This window comes from Protomyctophum bolini (genome assembly GCF_963924005.1).
Source record: "Protomyctophum bolini genome assembly, chromosome: 24".
Classification (NCBI taxonomy): domain Eukaryota; kingdom Metazoa; phylum Chordata; class Actinopteri; order Myctophiformes; family Myctophidae; genus Protomyctophum; species Protomyctophum bolini.
In genome coordinates, this window is record NC_137885.1 from 18,171,170 (window position 1) to 18,194,995 (window position 23,826).

The following is a 23,826-nucleotide window of genomic DNA, read 5'->3' on the forward strand; positions in this document are numbered from 1 at the left end:
CATTGGCCATCGCCCCGTCCAGACCCAAGAGATCAACTGACCCGATTGGTCAGCATGGAAGACGTATCCGCCTGATTGGCCGGTTGGAGCACGTGGCTTTTGTGTCAGGAAGAGAGACACTAAAACTACTAAACTAACCATCTTTCTTTTGATTACCATTTGATGAAATGTCATTGATTTGTTAAGAAATTTTATGATTTGAGCAAACAAAAGATCATGTTCAAATTAGAGGTGCACTCATTTTAATATTTCAGTGTTATAAATTCACAGTGTACATGACCCAGTCCACCATTGTAAAACCTCTGCGAATATTGAGGTTGGAAGTTGGAACTTGCCTTCACGATTCCAGGTAATGTATAGCCTCGGTCCCAGGCTTACTTATCTGCGAAAAGAAAAGCCTGGTCACAACGTAGCTCTGGTCCATAGCTCTAATGCGTTTCGGGGCAGAATCGTAGAAGCAGTAGAAGGCTATGGACTAGCTCTAGGTTCACATGACGCTCGTACTGTCATGATGATCATGACAGTCATGTTTCAGGGCTAGGTAATGTATAGGTCGTGAACTCGTGATGACTGACTATTGACTAAAATATTATTTTTAGTCTATCTTTTTCAATAACAACAAAGACATTTTCTCCAGCGTGTGTGTGTGTGTGTGTGTGTGTGTGTGTGTGTGTGAAGACAATAAGTGGACCTTCTTCAGGTCACCATGTCATGGATATGTGTGTTGGTGATGCTCATGCTGGGTCCAGTGCTGGCACAATGCAGAGTCTCAGGAAACACATCAGGCTTAATGGAATACACTGCAGCCAGCTTTAGTGAGAAAGCTCATTCTGGGAAGACACTCTTTGTCTACTTTGGGCATCAAGGTACAGTACAGTGCAGTCACATATAGCTTAGTTTTTTTTAGGTTGTACTGTATGTAGCCTGGGTGTTTTTGTTTGTTTATTTGTTTGATCATTATTTGTGAATTTTGGGCAGCATTCCTTTTCGGGTTTATGATCCAGTCGGGAGCGGATGATATCGTTATGTCTTGTTGTAGTCATTGTTTTGTAGTCATCAGGCCGGAATACCTTCCCAATAAAAGCGTGACTCGCACTACTTTTATTTGGAAGGCATTATTCTTCCGGTTTGAGGGAAAGGATGTTCTGGTTTAGAGGGTTCCGGCCTGATGACTACAAAACAAAGACTACAACATGACGTAACGATATCATCCGCTCCCGACTGGATCACACAGCAATTTAGTAACACAGACCAGGCTTTCCTCTGAGGTGGAAAGCCTGGTGACGTGAGGTTAGTGCCGCTTTGGTGCAGTGATTAGAGCATATGCCTGTCAAGCGGAAGGTTGTGGATTCGAACCCTGCCTGGGGTCGACGTCAGCAAGGGCATGCAACGGGTTCCTAACGCCAAATCAAATCAAATCAAATATGCCCTCAAATCAATATAATTTGCCACAGACCCCCATCCCATCTGAAATTTGTGCCAGGGACAGCGTAGTTGTGTAGTTAATATTTTTCTAAAATATTCCACATTTATTCCTTATTATTTTATTATTGAAAATAGGTCTTAACTGTCATGCTCTCCGTCTCTTTGTCCAGTGTCTCCTGACATCTCCCTGTTCCTGGTCCAGCTGGAGAAGTCTGCTGAGGCTCTACTCGATTATGGGATATCTGTTGCCAAGGTTACTTAGTTGAAGTCCTACTGAAGCCTGGCCTCAGAACTGAGTTTTATAGAGCAACTAAAGCCCAAACCCCGAACAAGGGATTACATTAATTTCGTTCCTATGCCACTAAAATGTGGAACGTCCTACCAACAGCCATTAAGACATTGTGAATCCCTTGAACCACTTATGCACTTATGGACGGCAGCAATTCAAACTGGCCCTTGTAAATTGAAACCCCCCCCCTCACCCTTTTTCCTCATACTGTACATGTTTTTCCCTTTTTTACTTTTATTTATATGATGATTTCCTGTTTGGGTTTTTTGTACGTCTTTTTTTTTTTTTATATTTTTTTATCCCACGATTTTTGTAACCCATTTTTTACCCCTGTGTCAATTATCTAATGTGATCCTGGGCTCTACAACCCTCTGCCAACCTAGTCCCCATATATGGGGGACATGGGGAGAGTAACGGACTTGAACTCATGCTTCCTTCATGCCTGAGTGTCCAAGTTGCTCCTTTACACTTGACAGGGGGGAGTTTCCCTGGTTGGATGTAGCGTGTGGTAGGAACACGTTATTCCAACCAGTTCCTTTCCCCTCCATCAGGCACCCCGGCAGGCCAGGGGGAGGCATTTTTGTACGTCTTTAATGTTCTGATAAAATTAAAAAGGTGGACCCTGTTGTGAACAAGTTTCGTTTTACAAGGTTCGTCCACAAAGTAACAGTTTTTGTATTGACTTTTTGTTTGAAATGTACCCAATCGGCATACTGTGAAATAAAAAAATCAATCAATCAATCAATCAATCAATCAGAGCAGGCTCTGTTATAATTACAATTGACCTATAAGCAACTGCCACTTTTTTCATGGTCTGGGGGCAATTTCCAGACTGGTTATAAAGCATATAAAGTTTGTTTCTACCACAGTAAAATAATTAATGGTTTGATGATGGATGGATGATGTTTTAGTATAATGATCGCGTTGTCTCTGCAGGTGAATTGCAGTAAAGAGCAGGTGGCCAAATTCTGCACAGGAGAGAAGTTGATGAAGAAAGCCTATTTATTCAGGTAAGTTGCATAGATATACTGTACATGGTGACGATCCAACCTGCAAATACCATCAGACCAAGGTCCAAGCCTTTCTCACTAGAGGTATGTATGAGGTATGCAGACTTGCAGAGGTCTCCTGTTTTACCTGTATTTAAGACCACGTTTGTGTGAGTTTTTTCAGCACTCTCTGGTGGATGGATACATGGCCTCATTTCTGTAGTTCAGCATGTATGCCTACTCAATAAATTCAATCATATCATTTGGAGGCAGGCCTACTCAATACATTTAATCATATCATTTGGAGGCAGGCCTACTCAATAAATTCAATCATATAATTTGGAGGCAGCCGCAGCACCTCTAATTTGAAGTCGGCTATTTTCAAAAGGCCAAAATTGATATACTGTAGGGCTGAAGTGGTTAATGCATGTTTTGTAATAATAATACAAATCCACAAAATAACTAAAAGTACAATATCTGTCTCTGAGATGTAGTGGAGTAGAAGTAAAACTATTGGAAATTGGAAATACTGAAGTATTTGTACTGATGTACAAATAGCTCAAAATTGTACTTGAGTACAGTACTTAAGTAAATGTAATTAGTTACAGGTACCTTCTTCCACCACTGGGTCTGTGTTCTTCTGTCTGTCTCTCAGGGGTGGTGAAGTACTGAAGAGCTTTGATCTGGACACTGTGTTCGATGTCGACGCTATAGTCTCTCACATCCTGTTGTAAGTTAAAACCCATTTTGGGCGGGAACCCCTTTTGGTGTTAGCATTATGTTACGCTTTAGCTATTGAAAAATAGCTGATATACAAGCTCAAGTTTGTAGGTCTGCTATTTTTGAAAAATCGAAGAACGACTGACATAGAAACATAGCTTTTTCAGAAAACTGTCAGGATTTAGAAGACATTTTTTTAATCTGATCTCAGGTCAGAATGGGTTAACTGGATTCAGATTTACACATTTACACTTTCATTCTCAACCTGTGGGCCTCTCAGGGCTCACGGCTGGGCCGTGACCAGATATATTACAAGTGGGCCCCCAAATAATAGAGACTAAGCACGTGACATCATCATCATACCCGGAATTTACGCAGGAATGCCTGCTGAGTGGCTAGGGGTTAGATCCGTAGTTCTGCGTACTACTTTCAGGGGAAAGAATCAAATGAAGGCCTATTCATAATGGTGATAAGGTGACCACCACTACAACATGATGTCATGCTGCCGCGTTGGTAAGCGACTCACCGCTCACCCCAACGCATCTCTCTGTTTTTACTAACCACCATTTTGGTGGTCACCTTATCACCTAAAACTGGATATGAATAGGCCTTTACGATACAGAGGATAAGACTGTGATGTTACAAACAGTCAGAAGTGTGTGTGTAGCCTGCAATTGCATGGGTTCAAGGGCCCCATGAAGGTCCCTGAAGCTGTTCCACATGGTGCTAGCTAGGGGAAAGGATTCCATTCGCTGTGTTTTGCTCAGTGAGGTTAGACTTCGAGCATGGCACTGGCATTGAGGCCCATACTCAATACACAGTATACTGTTCATTATACTGTGTAAGGCACACTGGATACTGGATAAAGCATCCTTCAGATGGCATATTATGTTCATGGTTCTATGTTGTTATAATAGTTATTATACAGCTGCAACCTGGGACTTATTTTAATTAATAAAATATATCAATATATATATATAGATATATATATCAATATATATCTTCCCCGTAAAGGGGAAGATATTGCGCTTAACTCGGGACACCTGAATCACTGCCCTCCTAGTCCACACCCTCCAGTCTAGCATCAGGGTCTTGATCTCTGCAATGTTGTTAGCGCCGGTGTCGCGTCGCAGTGCATCTATGTAGGTAATACCATATGAATAGGCTTCAGAGGGTCTAAAATATGGAACTCCCTACCTTTACATCTATGGCAATTGTCTTTTCATCAATTCAAGAAGGTTCTAAAATCACTTCTCCTAACCACCAAGAACTTCCCATACGGTCTGCTAAATTAACCTGGTGTACTCAATGTTCTCCTATAGTGGTTTTATTGTCTGACTATTATTCTGTCTATTGTGTTTTTTTCCCTTCTTTCTTGTTATACAGTACATTTCCGTCCTTTTACTGTCCCTGTACTTTATCTGTATTCTAATGTTTAAGATCTGCATGTTCAATATGATTGTTTTTTCTTTAAACTATGAATGTATAAACATGCCTGGAGAAGCCACTTACAAGCCCCTGGAGGGTCTTTAGGCTTTCTCCTTCACATTATTTTATTGACCTTGTGTATCATTTCCGAAATATCTTTGTACGTGAAAATAAACAAACAAAACTAACAAACAAATAAACCACGTCACACATCTATGTATGCGTCACACATCTGTCTCTGTCTTAGTGCCGTCCTGTTCGACGAGTTGAGGTACGTGCAGTCGGACGCCGACCTGCAGGCCTTGGAGAGGCCGGCCAGAGGGAGGACAGACATGGTGCTGGGATACATCCGCATGCTGGGGACGCCAGGTACAGAGCAACGATGGAGGAATAGGGCTGTCACTATTACAAATTTAAGTTGACGATTAATTGTCACACAAATATTTGTGATTAATGATTTAATTGTGTTAAATTGTAACGTTGGAACGTTGCAATTTGTATTTCCGTTTGCCATTTAGCCTTCGTATGACACAACTTAAATATACTTAAAATAAATCACTGACATGTTTAATATTTTAATAATAATCTTTCCAAAACGTGTTGTAAGCGTGTAGATCTGCTATTTTTGCTATGTTTGAAAAAGTTTTGAAAATGTATGGACGTTTTTCAAAATGGAAACTCATTCTCAAATAATTGCGATTACTCGATTATGTAATAATTATGACAGGCCTAAAGAAGAATGCTAGAAAGGCTGAAATGGTGTTGATTTGATCATGATGATTGTGTGATTATTATTGATTTTGGTTTGGTTTGAGTGTATTATTAATGCCCAGTGATGGATGGTTGTTATCAGAACACAGGTCGTTGATGGAGACCGTGTTTGTCTACGGAGCCAAATACCAGTTTGTGCTGACCACTGGAGGGCCCATCCTGGACCGCCTAGGGTAGATTCTGGTTCATTCTATACTTTTGTACTTTCACCCAATTGCATTTTGAATTCCGGACTTTTACTTGTAGCATAAATTTAGTATTTCTAAATTGCAGTATTGATACTTTTGAGTACTTTATCCACCACTGTGTATTTCTATTCAGTAGGCATGTAACGATTCACTCGACTCACGATACGATTGGATTTTTTTTTCCAGACAATTTTTGTTTCTTTTCTTACACAAATCCAGTATCGTCTTCTTTTTCTTTTACAATACAGTTTGTTTTCAATACTGTAGCAGATGACAGGAATTATTTTTTCATCATGTCTCTTCCACAAATCTCAAATCCTGTTTTTTAACTATGTATTTTTCAACATATGTTATTGCGATTTATAAAGTCGATTTAAATTGCCACCAGTTTATATCGATATATGATATATCCTTACATGCCTAGTATTTTGTTACTATTTGATTCTAGTCGACTTTACCTTCTCTCTTCCTCTCCTTTTTCTCCTCCATCCCTCCCGAAATTTGCTCTCGCTCCCCATGCCTCCTCCTTCCTCTCCCTCGCTCATGTATTGCCCTCTTTCTGTCCCCCCCCCCTCTCTCTCTCAGAGTGGGTTCGTCCGGAGTGTGGTTCCTCCACTGCAGGGTTCATCGAGAAGGCCTCGCGATCCCCACCGTGACCTCTGACCGTTGCCCTTTGACCCCCATGAGGAAGCCTCTGTCCACCCTCGGCCTCTACTCCTTCCTCCAGCTCATGGAGGCTCCACTAGTGGTAGTAAACCTCACGGCGGAGTGACCGCTGCACCTTGTATCGTTTGTGCGACATACTCCTGTATAAAGATATTACAAAATCAATGCAGCTCACTAATTGAAGGATTCAAGAGTGGCACTGCACAGTAAAATCGGAGTGTTAATTAATTTACTTCTGAGAGTGTAAAAATTGACCTGTGACTCGCACAGTCAGGATTGTACTGTGAGGTCGAGGATGATGAACAAATGTTTGACGAGTAGTGGAAATAACCAATCTACAAACATCAGATTTCTCTTTTGGGTCACGGGCTAAAATGTTTTGGGAAGCACTGGTTTAAACGATTCACACTTGAATTTCCTCCGTCTCGACCCTGGGCAAAAGAGCATCTGAAGTCTAATGACTATGTTTCTATGTGCCCTGCCCTCCACCCAACCCATGTCATCACCCCTCCACCCAACCTGTCACTTTCCTGTCATCACCCACCCACCCACCCAACCCATCACACCCCTGTCCTCACCGCAGTCGGAGGTGTACGAGGACCCATCCTCTCAGGTCCATGTGTCCCAGGCCCCTCACCTCCACACCCCCCTTCTCTTCCTGTTCTCGCGGCCCAGCACCGAGCACCTGGACCTGGACACGGCCACCACTCTGGCCTGGAGGCTCCGGGGCCTCGCTCAGCTTGTGTTGGTACACAGGTGAGGGAGTACGGATAGACACACACACACACACACCTAAAATTAGGGGCCTGTGCTATGAAGCTATAACTTGTGTGCGTGCGTGTTTCCAGGGAGAGTCCTGCAGTGAAAACTCCCCAGGAATATAATGCTGCTTACAGGCTCCCTGGGCAGGTAAAGTTTCTCATTTTCCATAGACGTACAGTAACTGTCCGCATGTTTAATGTTTTAAGTACTACTCTGCGTCATTATTAACATGTATACCATCCGCAGACTGTGTGTTCCTATTCCCCCAGGGGTCAGAGGTGAAATATTTGACATTGACAAACCTTGAGGAGGTCATGGAACTCTTCACAGACCAAGAGGGCGAGGAGGCGGAGCTACACGAAGAGGAGGAGGAAGAGGAGGAAGGAGAGGAAGAGGAAAAATGGTCAACGATGGGTAAGACTCGAGGGAGAGGAAAACCTCCAAAATATGTACTGAAAAAAGATTATTGTTTGGAAAGATTATGTTCTATTTAGTATTACATAATTTCTGTGTTGACAAAAACTGTTACAGATTACAGAAACGGCAGCATATGAAGAGACTGTATTTGTCTGTCTTTGTCTATCTTTTTTTTTGTAAAGATGTATTTGTCGACAGTGTACAAAGTACAACCATCCAATTAATATTTTTAGGCATAAATACAGGAAAAATATAGAGACAAAATAAAAGCAAAAAGACAAAAAAGGATAACAATCCTTCCTCTTAGCCCTCCACCCACCCCAGAATGGCACAATAACCAACTTGACTTAAGTTACGCAGGAACGGCAATTTGTTAATGTTGTAGCATCACCTAAGAGGACTCAATGAAGGCAGAGCGTCGAGAACGGAGACCCACTTTTTGTTGAATGTTTCAGGTTTTCTCCTTACATTATACATGATCTTGTAGTACAATAAGAAGAAGGTTCATTCAACCAGAATTTCCTGATTTCCAGTTTACAACGATATTCTTTTTCCCCAGCTGTGCTAGTGAGTAAAATAAAACATCTCTTATGAATGTTCATATTGAGTAAACTGACATATCTCTCTCTGTTTGTCTTTATGTCTGTCTTTCTGTTGCTAGACATGTTGGACGATGAAGTGGGCGAGTCTGTCTACAGAGACAGAGGACATTCTCTGGACATGGACTCTGTTGTCCAGCTGACCTCGCACACCTTCCACGACGCAGTAGCTCAAAGTGGCCTCACGGTGGCACTCTTCTACCTCAAATGTAGGTCAGCAGCACAACTCACTGTTGTTGGTGATAGAGCTTGACATGGACAGTAGGGAATATAATATGGAAATTCTTGGCCAATACCGATGTTTAAGATAACAAATTACTAGCCGATACGGATACCAATATGTATTTATTTGTTTTTGTTTTTATTTCTCCCTTTTGTGACAGGAAAACAAATACATCAATACAATAAATAAATGTTCAGAATCTACAGCTTGGTAGGCTGTAGAAGTGCAGATAACCAACACGCCTAACCTAGCCAATGCTGTATGCTTATCAGCAACAGATAAATATCGGCTACTGCTATCGGTAATGTACATTTTATTTGCAGATGCCGATATGTGGCCGATATATCGGTGCATCCGAAATATCTGATATATCGGATATATCCATGCAATGGACAGTAATACCTGGATCACAATATGTTTGTGTGTCGTGTTTATTTAATTTTGTAGTTATTGAAATCTTAGGTGTCCACAAATTATATTTAAATGAAAATTTTAAAATGTATTAATTATGATTTTAAAATGAAATATTTATGTGTAATAGGGCTTTGTTGTAACGCTCTGACGTAATGGCTTCCTCTCGCCACCAGGGGATGCCGTTTCCATGGCTTTTCTCAGCTCCTTCGTTGAGGTGGCAGAGAGACTGGCAGGTAAAGATTGGCCACATGTAGAATCGTTATCTCTGCAGGTTTCATTTTGTTACTAATTTTCAAGACATGAGAGTGTATTTCAACTAATTATTGAACACCTTTTCTCATAGGGTGGCTGCTGAGCCTTAGAACACACTAAGAACCAGTTGAAAACGGGACTATTGTTCATTCATACAAATACATTAGGCAGTGGTTTTCAACTCTCAGGGTCCATTATTTATTTGGCATTTGTTATTTTGATCAACATTTGCCTGTTATCTCTCCTACGGTACCGACATCAAATCAGCGTGGAAATGTGGACGTATTCTTTAGTTTGGAGTACTCTGCAAATCTCGATTGATATGAAAAGGGTTGAAAACCACTGGCTAAATTGATGGTTCTCGTTAACCAGACTCAGAGGTTCCAGACGTGCAGCTGGGCGTGGTCGACTGCGGCGAATGGACGGACCTCTGCGCCGCGCAGCCCGGCGGCTCCTCCCGCCCCCCTGCCCCGTTCCAGCCAATCACGGCCTTCCCCAGCGTGCTGCTGCTCCGCCCCCAGGACGCGGCGGCTCAGCGGTACAGCGGAATGCTGGGCAGCGAGGCGCTGCATCGTTTCATAATGCTGTGAGTTCTGTGCTAACGACCACGTAAAGTAGAGGTGCTCTGATCCGTTTTTTTGGGACCGACCGATCTCGATCACTAATTGTTTTTCTACCGATCGTGTGCATAAGGGCGAAATTTGAATATTTCCGAGTCAAAACCCACGTCAAAACTGTTCCTGTGGGCACTGGGGAGGAAGGGGAGAATGTTTGGGGAAAACCTACAAAACCTGCAAAGATGCAAAACGATTTTATACTATATATCTGATTGACTTTTATACCACGTAAATGGTACGGTATGAAAGATCTGTTTCTCCAGATCGGGTAAATTGCTGATCACAGATCGAGTCATTTTGGAGTGAATATTAGCCGATCGATCGGACCACCTCTAACGTAAAGAGGTACAATGTAGTTTATGCATGAGCTAGACTAGTACCAGATTTTAAGGTCCCACTGAGATTACCAATGTTTTGTTAACGAAAAAATAAACGTCAATCTTGTATTTGTAGTTTACTTACATATAAAATTTTACTTCTAAGCAAATAATTAAATTGAACGTAGTACATACATTGCCAAAGCAAACAAGTAAACTCTGATACCAATGTCGAAAATGTAAAAAAAACAAGTAAACTAATTTTAGATATATCTTCCAAACCGAGATATCGGTCAGACTTAAACATGAATGCATAAATAAATGGATACAGACACAATGCAGATGAAAATGAGCTGTTCAAACAACTCACACATGTTTACGCTGGTCTTTCCTGTCTCCTCAATACAACTGGAAACGTGTGTTTGTTTGTATAACTACAGTTCATACTGTTATACAAGTGTGTGGTCTCACTCCTCAGGAATCGTTTGGCCTCTCCTGTCCTGTTGGCCTCCCAAGAGGAAGTGACATTATTTCTCCAGGAAGTGCCCCTACTACCGTACCTGGCTGACTACAGGCCTGACAGGGCACTGGGGCTGTTCAGGACACACACAGACACAGGTACTGTACAGGGGTGTGTGTGTGTGTGTGTGTGTGCGTGCGTGTGCATGCGTGACAAATTTGTTATGTCAGACCATTTCATTGGGCTAATCAAAGACGTTGGCATTGGGAACAGCCTGCTTTTAGAAGACAATTACACGGTTTTAGCAGATCTCAGGTGTTCCAGAGAGTTGAACTGCTATAGTGAATAAATGCACCGTCACCTGATTTAAATATTATTATGGTGGCTGATCCTCAAGTTCTTCACTGTAGCCCATCTACGAATTGTGAACTATTTTCGGCACGTGCACACCATTGTACGACCTCCGCAAGTATAAATCGGGTTTAAAAAGTTTTCGTCTCGTCACAAATCTTTGGTCCGAACTAGGCTTTTACGGTAACTTGATTGCCACTTCTGTCTGTCTGTCTGTCTAGATGTACCAGTCTTCATTGAAGCAGCTAAGTCACTAAGGGGAGAAGTGCTGACAGCTTTGCTATCAGATGGACTTGCGGAACGATGGTAAGAATAGTAATATGTAGCTTAACAAACGGCTGTTTGCACTCGCTTAACATGACCAGAATCCGTTTGATTCACTGCACAACGAATTGAGTGTTTCGTTTTGCAGCCCGCAAAGACACCACAGCCAGACAGACCTACAGTATATACCGTATAACATAATGTGAAATGAGATGGTACTGACTCTTTAAACCCATTACAGAGATTTAAGTCATTTACAGGGCAAGAAGAAAATGATGAACGACATACATAGTTATCGCTATAGTCGCACACCAGAATATAGCGATCTACAAGCTTATGTGTGGCAGCACGATCCTTTTTTATATTGTAAAGGTATTGATATGCGATTTTCTGTTCGCGATACACCCATGGTGTGTGTGTGTGTGTGTGTGTGTGTGTGTGTGTGTGTGTGTGTGTGTGTGTGTGTGTGTGCGCGTGTGTGTGCGTGTGCGTGTGCGTGCAGCGCCGTGGACCATGGCGTAGACCTTCCTGCGGTGCTGGTATTTGGATCTTCTAGGATACACACATCCCCCTCCTCCATCCCCATCCCGTCGTCTTCTGAAGAGCTGGCCACACACATACACTCCGCCCTGCTCCACAGCCTGGTACGTGTGTGTGTGTGTGTGTGCAGGGCACATGTGTGTTTGTGAATACCGGTATGCTCTTTTTGTTTGGATTCAAGATGCAATAGTTTGTTTGTTACATGTCATATAAGAGACACAACGAGTACAATTCTTTGGTTGCTGCTACAATTCATTGAGCAGTAATAACGCGGGCAAAAATCCTTGATTATGCGAGCTAAAATTCCTGATTACGCAGGCTAAAATCCTTGAGTTTTTCGATGAAATATACTGGTTTTTATGTGATTTTTCTGCAGTGAAATTGCAGGAAGTTGTGGAAAGTTGCAAAATATGCGGACAAATGAAGGAAGTTGAGTATGCAGGAAGTTTGCGAGATTATATGTGTGCCGTCTTATTATGAAAAGTGTCAGTGTGTGTGGTAAAGTATGTGTACAGTATGTCCATCTTTATGTGTGCAATATAAATCTTACACAAAGTGTCAGGTGCCTGTGTGTGTACGACATTGGTTCCCAACCTTTTTATACTGAAGTACCACCTCAGAAAATATTTGGCTCTCCAAGTACCACCATAATAACAACTGATGTCAAAATACAGGAGCGCATACCTGCCCTTTTTGTTCCATTCCTAAGCCAATAATGCTGCTGCTATTTCTAATGTGATTAATCCGTTCTCAAATCTTCTATTAACAGCTAGGTGACGGTGTGCTGTCATGCTCATTTCAGCACGACTGGATAGCCTATTTCAACTAATTGCTTGGTTGGTCAGAAGAACTACCTGTAGTAATATAAATATTTCATTCCACTTTTGACCTTTTTCTCCTTTTTTAGGCGACTCCTCTGTGTACTACCAGAGGGGGGCTCAAGTACCACCAGTGGTACTAGTACCAGTTGTTACTACGCTAGGGCATTCACTTCTAGTCATTTTTAATAGTTGACTAGTTGCCTGACTAGTCGACTAGTTGTTTAACTATATATATATATTCTTTTGGGAAATATAATATAATAATATTAATAATATATATATATATAATAATATTTGTACATTTAAAAACTGTTTTCTTTCTCTTATCGACTAGTCAACTAGTACCAACAAGTGTGGATTTACTAGTCGACTAGTTGCTTAATGTCCTAGTATACACGGTGTGTTTAACTACTTTACTTGACCTAGGTCTGCTTCTTTTTACCCATATACCAAATCTCTTCACCGAAAATAGCCGATCTACGAGCTCACAACACCGAATAGACGATATACAATAGCCAATCTACATTGGCACATTACGTTCGCAATGCCTGGCGGGCTCGTAGATTGGCTATTTTTGCCAAATGTTCACCCCAGAATAGGGAAGCTAGGGTTCATGTGGTTAAATAATATAGTGGACCTGCAAGCCTGAGTTACTCTAGTACCTACTAGTACTTTCAAGTATATCTGCCATGGTGTCTGATCATTTGAATGAATGGCTACTGTATGTTCTTTTTGGTTTAAACTTGAAAGTGGTGCTGATGCAAAAATAATTGTCCCCAAGACTCCCCATCGTGACAGCAGAAAGCAGAAGTCTCATGATCACATGCCTTGATTTCATGAGCTGTTAGGATTCTGTCCATATGTAAACAGACATTGGGATAACGGCCACATAAAGAATGTTTATGCAAGTCCCAGCAGGCTGTTTTGTTGTTGGCTCGCATATGGACGCACTCAGTGGTATGTCCCAGCTAACGAGCTCCATATGACGACTGACGGTGCACTCGGCACAAGGTTTCTCCAAGGTCAAACGAGTCTTTCGTCACAGAGGGTGGTGCACGTGTGTGTGCGCGCATGCTAAAGTAAACGTTCGCAGCTGGGTTAGCGGTGCGGAAAACAACGCCTTCAAATGTATCATTCTTCACTCTTTCTGCACCCCATCGTTCTCTGCAACCTCTCTCACTTATCCTGCTCTTTCTCTGACTTATGACCCTGCCCCCCTCTCTTTCATTATCCTCTCATTCCATTCTACATCTATCTCCCTTTCCTCCAACCTCTGATGCCTTCTGGTTGAAGGTATCGCAGCATCGGGAGTAAAACAGCCAGAGCTTTTCCCCCAAAGCCATTAGACTTTTAAACAAACTTTATCCCTATATGCTGCTATGGACTCCTGTTGTTGTGCAATATCAATATCTGTCTCCTATGAACTGATGGTGTTTTTAAGTGTATTTTAGGGGGATCCGATGGCAATTCCGACGGAGCATTAGTCCGACATGCGGGAACAGCGGTCGGGCTAGCGCTCGAACATGCGCTGCTCCCGTGCTTGCGATTATGGTTAGGTTATGGCTTGAGGTAGGTTGTCGGTCTAATGACTGTCGGACCAATAATAGTGTCGGAACTATAACCTGTCCCTGATTTTAGTATTTAGTAATATAGTATTTTAGCATTTCCTTTAACTATTAGATTGGACGCCAGTGAAACGAAATTTCGCATTTTACGTATCTGCTAAATGACAATAAAGATATCTATCTCCTTTATCTCCAGCCAGAGCTGACGGTTGGCAGCCTGCCCTCGTACCTCTCGCTGGGCAGACCCCTCCTGCTGCTGTTTGTGGGGGAGGAGGAGGACGAGCGAGGGAGGAGGGAGAACGAGGTGGCGCTGGAGGAGATGAGAGGAGTAGCGGAGAGAGAGGAGACGGAGGAGAGATACCTGCCCTGCTGGATTCACATGTGAGTATAGTCGTATACTGTATACTGATGAAGAATTTAATTTCAAGGACACTCTGAGAGTGTACAAATGGAACTAAGGCCTCATTTAGACTACAGTCACATCCGGTTAAAATCCGGATTTTCTCTCTTTTGGTCCGACCGTTCAAAATGCATTTGCAAGTGACCAGATCGGATCTGTTCAGACTGGCAGCCAAATCCAGCCTGAATCAGATCTGTGCCACATCCAGATTGGAATCCAATTTGTTTAATTTTGAAGTCTTTTAAAGTATAAACACAAACAAGTCACATGGAATCTGATTTAGATCCAGTTACTGCGTTCAGACTGAGGCGGATCTCCTGAAATCAGATTTGAAACGGATTTGAAACCACCTCTGAATGTGGCTCAAGTCACATTTGTAAACATCACACCTGAAGTGAAGTGAGATCACACATCATCTCATTCTGGCCAATCACAATTTGCGTCATCACTTTTCTGTCCTCACTTTTTATCCTCAATATGTACTTTTCTCAGCCAATCAAATCATCGCTATGGAGTTATCAGCCAATCTAATCATCGCTATTATTCACACAAACACACAAAGCTGGGCATAGGAGGGGCTAGACTAACAAATCGGATTCCAATCTGATTGTGGCACAGATTTGATTCAGGATGGATTTGGCTGCCGCTTCCATTTGGTTAGAGGACCACAATGGACACAATTGTGTCCTAAATGTCTGACTGTACCTCGTGCTGTTTTCATTTCTGACTAATAAAGTATTCAATCAATCGATCAAAAGGGGGAGAAAAGGAAGGGACCAAGTATAGACCCCTGGGGGACCCCGGTAAATGAAGTAGGTCGGGTTTAAGTGGTTTATGAATTGATGTTTTACTGTCGGACTGGTCAAAGTGCAAATCTTGACTGGACATCAATCTTGTGACGGTCTGTTCGTTCCCACAATGTCCAGATAGGCGGCCAAACAGCAAAGCCAATAGCGTAAAGAACAACTGCCTGCCTGCCGTCAATGTTTATATGATATTGCAATGACCTGTGCATTGCTCACACGGAGAACTTCCGATGCCAGTGACTATTTTTCACTGTATTTTATTTGCGAGGACCCGCTTAACTCTGAGAGTGTACAAATGGAACCAAATGGTTCCATTTGGACACTCTCAGAGTTGCAGACCTGTTGGTAATACTCATTGTGTTTGTCCATGACAAAAATTACATTTTGACAAAATAATTCCACCACAAGCCAAGAAGACCCCTGGTCTACACCCTCCCCAAGACTAACCAGTATGAGTTAATACAGTGAACAACTAAATATTTTCCCTTCTACTTAGGGATGGGAATTATCGATTAATGAATTATTGATAACCTTATCGATTGATTAATCGGGTGGTTGATAAGCCGTGTTTATCTGAGAATCTTAATTTCCCTCAATGTCTAACATAAAAATCTACATTTTGCTGATATACAGAAAGACCATATTAGGCAAAAGGCATATTATATTCCTCAATCAAATATTTATTTGACCATTTGAGATACAGGGCCAGGCAATGGCATCTTTTATGAGGAATAAATTGAAATGAAAAGTGCACTGTCTTGTCTGTCACATCACATGCAAAAGCCTGAGACATTTCTGTGGCTACCAAGGTGGGGGGGAGTTTTTGGTAACTGGCCCACATGTGCGTTCCTCGGCCACGCGCGCAAGCACAGACGGCATTCATTTTCACAGAAAACCGCCCAATGATAGAACCGCAGAATTGAACTGTTATGTTTAATTGAATAATTTCTTAACGGCCATTAACTTAACATCCCTACTTCTATTTATTTTCCCTTCTATTTCTTCCGTAGAGGCCATACTCCAGCTGGAGCCTCTGTCCTAGAGTCCTACCTGGGCTCTCTGCCCGCCCTCCCTGCTCTGGTCCTGTCCCATCTGTCTACTGGCCGGGAGCTCTACCACTACCCCCCTAACTCCCCCATAGTGGCACACTCCATCATCCAGTGGCTACAGAGGATAGCGGACGGGGTTGAACCACCTGCAGGTAAGACCGGGGGTGATGGAGGTGGGGGGATATATGCTATAAGATAAAGATAATAGAAAACATTCAGTCAAGTTCTGGAAATGAATGCAATTTTAAAAGGAAGGTCTAGAATGGAGTGGAGAAGCGAAGTTCACGTTGCAGGTTGCAGTTCATGTTTTACCCTCTAGGGAGAGGTAAAGTACAACTGTCTACTGTACAACTGTCATTGATGAATTTAATACTTATGACCACAACGGAATTGTGAAAAGTGTCCCCAGGCTTTTTTTGTTATCCTTTTAGCCTAAAAATAACATTTCTGACTAATAAAGTATTCAATCAAAAAGCAATGTTATTTATCCAGTGTTAAAATGAGCCCTGCATTGAATTGCCCTATTTATCTAATCTTTTCACATCTCAGGAACACTGGCTGTGTTTATGGATTCTCAGTTGAGTTGATTTATTCTGATAAACAGACAATGAGGCAATCGCTGATCTGTCTTTTCCACATTAACATTTGCGCTTTCTGGTTACGTCATTCCCTTAAACTTATAGGCAACCGCCAGATCTCTTAACACTTAGCTTACCAAGAAACGTAGCCTACGTTCATTGTTTACTCTCGGCAAGCGCCAATAAAGGCAAGTTGCGTTAATTCAGTTGTATAAATGTGTTTGATCCGATCTAGTCGAAAGGCTACTCATATTAGCTTCGGATGGCTATCTGTTGTTAGCCATAAGACTGGACTGCGCCATCTTGATTGCGCGTGCACACATGTGCGCACGCACGCACGCTTTCAGTCGCTTTTATCTCCAAATCCCCGTCCCAGGCGGCATTTCTGCTTATTGCACGGAGCCTGGCGGTCGCTGTAATGGCGCCAGTCTGTACTTGCATGCTCCAGGCAGAGATCAACAACCGGTTGAGACAACACACACACACACACACACACACACCATTAAGTTGACAAAACATCTGGTTGCGGTGTTTTGGATCTTCAAAATAAGAATTGAACGGGGGGCGTATTAAGAAAAATGTAAACACCTCAATTGGAATAGAATATTCCATTCCGGTCTGACCCGAATTTATCATTTACCATTTGATATATTTACCATGTAAAAACTTTATTCAGAACGCTAATGAGAATTTGGAATACATGCATTATTTTACACATGTCTGCCCTTAGTGCTGCTGTTAGAGCAAAGCACAATGCTTTGGTCATGCAAACGAATGAGGAACGAGGAATACTTTTATTCATGTTCCATGTAAACAGTTGGGTATACATTTCTGTTCGGAATGAATTCATTCTCTGAATGAATAAATATTGTCCATGTAGCCTCCAGCCAGTCTGTGTGCTGTGAACAACATCTTCTATGGTTCTGAGACACCTGTTCTCCTTAGTTTGTTAAAATATTTGTGCCCTGCAAGGCGTGCAAGCTCACATTGTTTTCATTTGCGCTGGCTGAGTCAGCTAATTGCCTAAAACCCTGGCCTACACTCTATACAGCATACAGTAAATCACCCTGGCTTTATCTCTTTATTTTACTGTCTCGTTCTCTCGCTCGTTCATTCTTTCTATCCTTCTCTCTCTCTCTCTCTCTCTCTCTCTCTCTCTCTCTCTCTCTCTCTCTCTCTCTCTCTCTCTCTCTCATTTTGTCTCTTTCTGTGGCATGAGCACATGCTGAAACTCGAACCCCGATGCAAGACAAATGCACCATTGACATATGTTAGCAGCAGGCCAAGTGAATAACTGCTCGCACATCAACAGATACAGCATGACCTCACTCCATCTGCAGGGATTTAGCCTATCTCACTGTGGTCACCTTGTCAGATTTGTATAGGCCTGAGAGATGGAGAGACAGAGAGAGTCTGGTGACTCTGGTCATCCAAAGAACTGTCTAGCAGGAAATACAGCAGGATTTGCTGTCCTAACATCTATTAGTTAAAACAGCAAGCGGTATCCAGTATGCTTTCTGGGATAAGCCAATGTGCTTTGAAAATGTCAGCGGGGGTCCCCTTACTGCAGAGAATGTGAAGTTGGGGAATTAGATTACCCAGACGCAGAAGGCAAGACTTGAAGTTGGAATGCACTCATTTCACAAGTAAAAGTGTATCTGAATTCTGAACTGCACTGTACTCATACCAGCATTCAGTGTATAATAAATTACCAACAGACAGATTTTAGGTTCTGTCATATTTTGACACATTGCAATTCATGTTACATTACGTATTGGGTTTTTAAAGATATGCTGAGTTGCATTCTGCCACTTGTAAACAACGTGGCAAGTTGTCCTCTCCTCAAGTCTTTGTCAGCGGGTGAAAGCCAACACCAGATATACTCTCATTTTGGAATGATGTTCTCTTCCGACACAAAAGCACTGTTACAAAGAATCAGTTTACTTTAAAGGCTTTGTTTTGAAACCGCACGCAAATCATTGTAAAAAGTATATAAATTGTCAGTCCTTTAACAGAGACCATGCACGAGAGAGAAAATAAACACAAAATAGAATATGCATAAATACATATATACACAGTACAATACAACAGCAGAAAATACAAAATACAGTAAAAACCTTGGTCAGTTAGTGAGTGGAGATTACGGTAGGTGGAAAGTATGGGGCAGTCTGTCTGCTATTTTAAGCTGGAAGCTAAAGCTTGTAAATGGCCTCATGTGGAAAAAAATTAACAAGCTAAATTACATTTTTACAACTAATATGAAAGGGATTTTACAGTGACACGTGAGCCTATAGCTGTGGTAATTTCCATTCATTAATCCAGTCATGCCAGCGTGCGGCAGTGTCTGCTAGTGCTGCATGATTCCTGCTAAAATGTGAATCTCAATTTTGCTCCACAAGAATTGAGGTCACTATTCTCATACAATTCTCATTTTTTTACACTGAGATTGTACAAACATAACCTTATTGACCCATAACGTCCATTTAGTTACATTTGTAATTTTGTACACAAGTTAAAAGTACCACCGCAAACTTTACTCTGTAGTGCAGTTCTGGATCCACTTGAACTATGATGACCTCACCTGAAGGCATTACTATGTGTGAAAGGAATGCGTGAGAGGTTTATAATTTAGGGTCTGCATTATAATTCTCTTAATAAAAGGGTCTCTAAGTGTTGCAGCTGCTACTTGATGGTGATGGTGATGATGATGATGGTGATCATTCAGTTAATTTAAGGTTTAACCTTTAACTCTGACCAGTTTGGCCACCAGTATAGTTGAAGACCTGAACACGGCAGCACCGATCTGGTTCATACTCGTCCCCTGTCGTTGTCTGATATGTGCCAGACCCTCCATAACCAATCTGTCACTATTACCAACAACATTCCATTCATTATCTCTGTTAAACCTCCACAGATGTGTTCTGTTCACCGCTTAGGCTCGATTAAGTATTTGCCAACAATCTACTTAACTGGCTTTATTTTTTGCAAGGAAAGCTTAGACTGTTTATGCCAGCCGTATACACCAAACAACTTTTTAAACGGTTTCACTGTTGCAGTCAAATCTTAATAAAATCAGGACAGGTGGTAGTTTGAGCCGACTTAACCATAGATCGAATTTCATATATCATGTTACATGTCGAAGTGTCCTTGGGCAAGACACAGAAACCTACATTGCATCCAATGAGTAGGTCGGTGTGTGAATGTGGGAAGTGAGGATACTGGTGTGAATTGTTTGCCGCTTCACCTCCCAATGAATGAATGAATGAATGAATGAACCATTGTAAAGCGCTTTGAGCTGCACTTGGAAAAGCGCTATAAAAATGCAATTCATTATTACCCGTCTGCCATAACCTCCAGGAATGATGGGCGACGAGCGCTGGAGGCCCGTTGCTCCGTTCTACGACTTCCTGGCGGTCATGGACCAGGAAGTGCCTGGCCACGCCCAGCAGCGAACACCACAGACCAAGGAGAAGAAGAAGAGAGGAAGGGGCGTGGCCAGAAACGACAGCGAGGAAGACGGAAACCACAAGGAGGAGGAGGTGCCGAGGGGTAGAGGTGGTGACGACAGGCGGTCCGATTCGTCCACAGCTCCACTGCACTCTGAGCTGTGACCGTGTGACACAGAACAAACACCACTTCTCTATGCTTTCTCCGCTCCTTTTTGACCGGTGCACACCGTCTCCTTTAAAGGGAACATGTCTGTCTGTTTGTTTGTTTGTCTGTTTGTTTGACTGCTTGTCTGCCTGTCTGTCCCTGTCTGTTTAGAGTAGGTCCTATTGACCCTGCTGTTTACAGAGTACGATCTGTTGACCTCTGCAGATGCCAGGCCACTCCAAGCTATTTACACACACACACCCACACACACACTGCACCGCTCAGTTCACACAGAGTGCAATTCTTTCCCTTACGCCACTTGTCAACAGAATAGACTGTACAGAGCAAGCTCACACACTGTTGTTGTGCGCTTTCTTCTTTGAAACATTACAGAAAGTTTTGGCCAGAACATGATGCCTTTGCAAAATGTTGGGTTGACTTGGAAACCCCTGAACCTTTTTATATCACAGAGGTCATCAAATTATCCTGGAAATTGGTTCTGATAACAGTCTGGATAAACAGTGTCAGAATATGACTTGACAGGATATGACTTGGCCAGAAAACTGAGAGATACATGCAGATATAGAGGAGAGAAGAGACAAGATGAGGGATGGAGAGAGCAGAAAAACACAAGCTGTCGCTACTGTGAATTTGTTTCATTTTTTATAGTTTTCTATTTTTTAAATACCATGGATGGATATATTTTTGTATTGATTGTATTTATAATATGTCGTTAATATGGCATTGAGCTAAATATGTTGCACATGCCATTCACACACACACACACACACACACACACACACACACACACACACACACACAGTGCAATTCTTTACCTCTACGCCATTTGTCAAGAGAGTAGCCTGAGAGTGCAAGCTCTCTCTCTCACACACACACACACACACACACACACACACACACACACACACACACACACATGGTTTTCCAGTACTTTTACTTCTACTCTTAGTTACTTTGTAGATTTTTATTATTATAACAAAACAAACATTAACCACTTTGGCACATGTGAATTTGTGAGCTTGTATATCTTCTATTTTCAAAGGATGTGCAATTGTGCATACATTTGAAAACTTGTGAAGTAATTTAACTTTTGGTGCTTTGAGTACATTTGGATACCAATACTACAAGTACATTTTGAATTTCCGAAAGTATTTCTTCATTGCAGTATTTGATACTTTTACTTAAGTACGACCACTGCTATATTCATTCCCTCCTCTTCAGTTTTGGCATTGTATATGTATAGAATACACCACACTTTAAAGTCATGTATTACCACTACCAGACAGGTACTTTTTATAAAAAGTGGATACTTCTTGACCAAGTTTCAATTAAGAAGCACAAGAACTTTTTTTTCTCCTTTCAGCATACAGTATACGTATCTGTAAGTGACATAAAATGACATACTATTGTATTACCGGTATTCACACTGGCTTTTCTTTATTTGTAAAGTACATCATTGAATGAAGAAATAAGACACTGGATTTATGACTTTGTGAAACATTTGTCAATGTCCCATCCAAATCTGATCTTTGTTGAGTGAATTTCCAACCATGGAAACACCTGGAAAATGAATATCAGCGGTCATCAAATTATCCTGGAAAGTCAATGGCTTTTTATATTTTATAATTATTCCCCAGACCTCAGAAAGCACATTCACAACCTCACCTCACAAACTGATAACACAGCCAGAAATGTCACTACTGCCACTAAAGCGGTAATGACTGTTTTGACCGGTGACTTTTTGCGTTGGAGTAGATCTATTCACCATCTCACCCACATAATGTCCTGGAAAGTGAAGGCCATCCTTTATTTTCCTGTCATCCTCAGTGTTCTATTCCAGAATGACAAAGTCACCATTGGAAACCATGCGTCAGGGTTCCTGGCAGCTTCCCGTGACAAAGATGAACTGTTCTGATTGAGCAGGTGGTTTGACACTAAGAGAAAGAGAAAAAGCAAAAGCAGAAAGCCTGCAACGCTCCAAATTAGATGACTGGTCTTATAGGTGTAAGGCTCGGGGTACAATGAAGGAATAGCCATGCAGCACACAAAAAATGTCCTTTTCACATGGTTTATTTACCTCTTGACGGACAACGGACGTGTTTATTAAAGCGATGGAGAGACATGTGAGACCTGTTATGCTTTTAAACCTCAGTTGGCCCTGTAGCACCCCCCCTCCCCTCAGGTTACACAGAATCTCTTTGGCAAAAACACTTCAAATCAAATCAAATCAATTTTATTTGTATAGCACATTTAAAAACAACTCTCATCATACCAAAGTGCTTCACAGGTCAAAGAAAACAATACGATACAGTGCAATACAATACATCAGTGAAACAATAAAATAACTAAAAAAATAGAAGAAAAAAAAGAGAGCAGTTAAAAGGCAGTACGGAGAACGTATCCTATAAAGTGCAAGAGTAAAATTAGGGGGACTGGAAGGCTTGAGAGTAGAGGAACGTTTTGAGCCTAGACTTAAAACTCAGTGGAGGGGGCAGATCTAACATTGAGTGGGATTTTAGGGGCTGCGACAGCAAAGGCTCGGTCGCCCCTGAGCCTCTTCCTTGTCGCTGGGACATTTAGGAGTCGACTGTCTGCTGACCTGAGGGTCCTGATGGAGGGGGAATATGAAAGGAGGTCAGAGATGTAGGAGGGGGCCAGTCCGTTTAGTGCTTTGTATGTGAAGAGAAGGGTTTAGAATTGGATTCTGAACCGGACCGGCAACCAGTGGAGAGAGGCAAGGACAGGGGAGATATAGTCTCGTCTCCTGGTGCCAGTCAGGAGTCTGGCAGCCGCGTTTTGCACCATTTGGAGACGAGATAGGGATGACTGGGAGATTCCGGTGTAGAGGGAGTTGCAATAATCTAAACGGGATGATATGAGTGCATGAATGACAATTTCGAGGTCGTGTGTGGAGAGAAATGGCTTCATTTTGGTGATGGAGCGGAGGTGGAAAAAACTGGTTTTGACTATGGTGTTGATTTGTTTGTCGAATTTAAAGGCAGAGTCAAAGAGCATCCCGAGGTTTTTAGCGTGGGGTTTGACAAGGGGGGCGAGGTCGCCAAGGTCATTTTCTATTTGTGGAGTCAGGTGGACCAAATAGTACTATTTCAAATTTGATCTACAATTGATCTACAAGCTCAGAACGTGTTGCGTTGTGACATTGTGAGCTTGTAGATCTGCTATTTTTGGCTGATATTCGCCCACAGAATATGGATGCTGGGGTTCAATTGGTTACAAAGTGGTCCTCACATGCTCTATGGGATTTTTTAATATACCGGTAGTTCCATTGCCCTTTCAAAA

The 23,826-nt window shown here is 42.0% G+C and overlaps 1 protein-coding gene across 2 annotated transcripts; it reads left to right on the plus strand.

Annotated features, from left to right (window-relative positions):
* The first annotated feature begins 208 nt into the window (after positions 1-208).
* txndc16 (thioredoxin domain containing 16) lies at positions 209-22,118 on the plus strand. 2 transcript variants are annotated; one of them, XM_080758694.1, is made up of 20 exons: positions 209-349; positions 679-866; positions 1,596-1,678; positions 2,651-2,724; positions 3,359-3,433; positions 5,099-5,220; positions 5,705-5,795; positions 6,396-6,558; positions 7,060-7,232; positions 7,325-7,385; positions 7,508-7,652; positions 8,317-8,463; positions 9,065-9,124; positions 9,516-9,729; positions 10,556-10,695; positions 11,110-11,194; positions 11,655-11,796; positions 14,275-14,459; positions 16,295-16,485; positions 20,269-22,118. In XM_080758694.1, exons 2-20 carry the CDS (start codon positions 707-709, stop codon positions 20,520-20,522), a joined length of 2,565 nt encoding a protein of 854 aa, XP_080614820.1. In that variant the 5' UTR covers positions 209-349; positions 679-706; the 3' UTR covers positions 20,523-22,118. The 2 variants fall into 2 exon arrangements, with proteins under 2 accessions (XP_080614820.1, XP_080614821.1); XM_080758695.1 differs by having other exon boundaries at positions 9,522-9,729.
* Positions 22,119-23,826: the final 1,708 nt, after the last annotated feature.